At 44.9% G+C, this 1,582-nt stretch overlaps 1 protein-coding gene across 1 annotated transcript; it reads right to left on the reverse strand.

Moving 5' to 3' along the window:
- Nucleotides 1–776: 776 nt before the first annotated feature.
- LOC136836195 (protein GVQW3-like) lies at nt 777–1,244 on the reverse strand. Its single transcript, XM_067100196.1, has one exon. The coding sequence runs from the start codon at nt 1,242–1,244 to the stop codon at nt 777–779; it is 468 nt and encodes a 155-aa protein (XP_066956297.1).
- Nucleotides 1,245–1,582: the final 338 nt, after the last annotated feature.

Below are 1,582 nucleotides of genomic sequence, written 5' to 3' on the forward strand. Positions count from 1 at the left end.
CACCTGGATGGCCAACAGGTGAATGAAAGTGGTACAACACCCACCCTACAGCCCTGACCTAGCCCCTTGCGACTTCTTCCTGTTCCCACATGAAAGACAGCCTCAGGGGAACCAGATTCCAGTCAACAGAGGAGCTGAAAGAAGCATTGGAAAGTTACCTGAAGGGACTACTAAAAAAGGACTTTGAGGAGGTCTTCCAGGATTGGGAGAGACGCATGTTCAATAAGTAACGAGGTGCGTTCAATAAGTAATGAGAAAATGTCAGGAGAGACACTGTTTATTTTCATAAGCTTACACAACTTTGTCTCCTTCAAAATAATTGCCTCTCGCAGCTACACACTTCTGCATGCATCTCTCCCAATCCTGGAAGACCTCCTCAAAGTCCTTTTTCAGTAGTCCCTTCAGGTAACTTTCCAATGCTTCTTTCAGCTCCTCTGTTGACTGGAATCTGGTTCCTCTGAGGCTGTCTTTCATGCGTGGGAACAGGAAGAAGTTGCAAGGGGCTAGGTCAGGGCTGTAGGGTGGGTGTTGTACTACTTTCATTCCCCTGTTGGACATCCAGGTGGTCACCAGTGTTGACTTGTGGCATTGGGCATTGTCCTGGTGGAACCACCACTGACCACTCCTCCACTGCTGAGGCCCCTTCTTCCTCATCTTCTCCCTGAACCTTTTCAGAACAGTAAGGTAATATTCCTTATTGATGGTCTGACTGTGAGGAACCTATTCAATGTGAATGAGCCCCTGAGAGTCAAAGAAAAGAACAACCATTGCCTTTGCTACCTGCTCATCTTTGCCTTTTTGGGTCTGGGGGAGGTCGCGTGCTTCCACTGAGCACTTTGACGTTTGCTCTCAGGGTCGTAGGTGAACACCCAACTCTCATCGCAAGTCACTACTTTATTCAGGAAACCTGAATCAGCCTCTATCATTTTGAGAATGTTAGTGCAACATTCCACACGAAACTGCCTCTGGTCGTCGGAGAGGATCTTTGGCACGAACTTGGCACAGACTTTGTGGAGCTTCAGATCTTCAGTCAGAACTGTCTCTACTGTGCCAATACTAATACCAACAGCTTCAGATAGCATCCTCACAGATATTCGACGGTTTTGCATCACTAACCTTTGCACTTCCTCAATGTTTTCCTCCTTGCGTGCACTTTTCAGTGCTCCAGATCTGGGTTCATCCTCAACCTGTTCATTTCCATCAGAAAATCTGCTAAGCCACCGATAGAAACTTGTTTGGCTCATCTGTTCACCCCCATAGGCCTCCTTTAACATTCCATAAGCTTCTTGTTTGGTTTTCTTAAGTTTAACACAAAATTTGATGGCGTAACATTGCTCCATGTTTCCCTGCATTTTGACAAGTGTTCACAGATCGGCAAACCGGATCAGACTGGTTCCACCACGTTCACCGCTGCACTCAGACTTACAAATATAGAAAGTTGCCAGTTTGTCATTTTATAAAATATATGTATGTGTACTTCACCATGAAGTAGTATTTTGATCAAATCATATTTAGTGTTTCGCCTGACATTTTCTCATTACTAATTGAACATACCTCGTATATATATGTTAACAGGGCTTTT

This window comes from Macrobrachium rosenbergii, chromosome 56, assembly GCF_040412425.1.
Source record: "Macrobrachium rosenbergii isolate ZJJX-2024 chromosome 56, ASM4041242v1, whole genome shotgun sequence".
Taxonomy (NCBI): Eukaryota; Metazoa; Arthropoda; class Malacostraca; order Decapoda; family Palaemonidae; genus Macrobrachium; species Macrobrachium rosenbergii.

Excerpts from the sequence above, each read along its gene's own strand:
- LOC136836195 (XM_067100196.1), bottom strand. The coding sequence starts at position 1,244 with ATGAGCCAAACAAGTTTCTATCGGTGGCTTAGCAGATTTTCTGATGGA.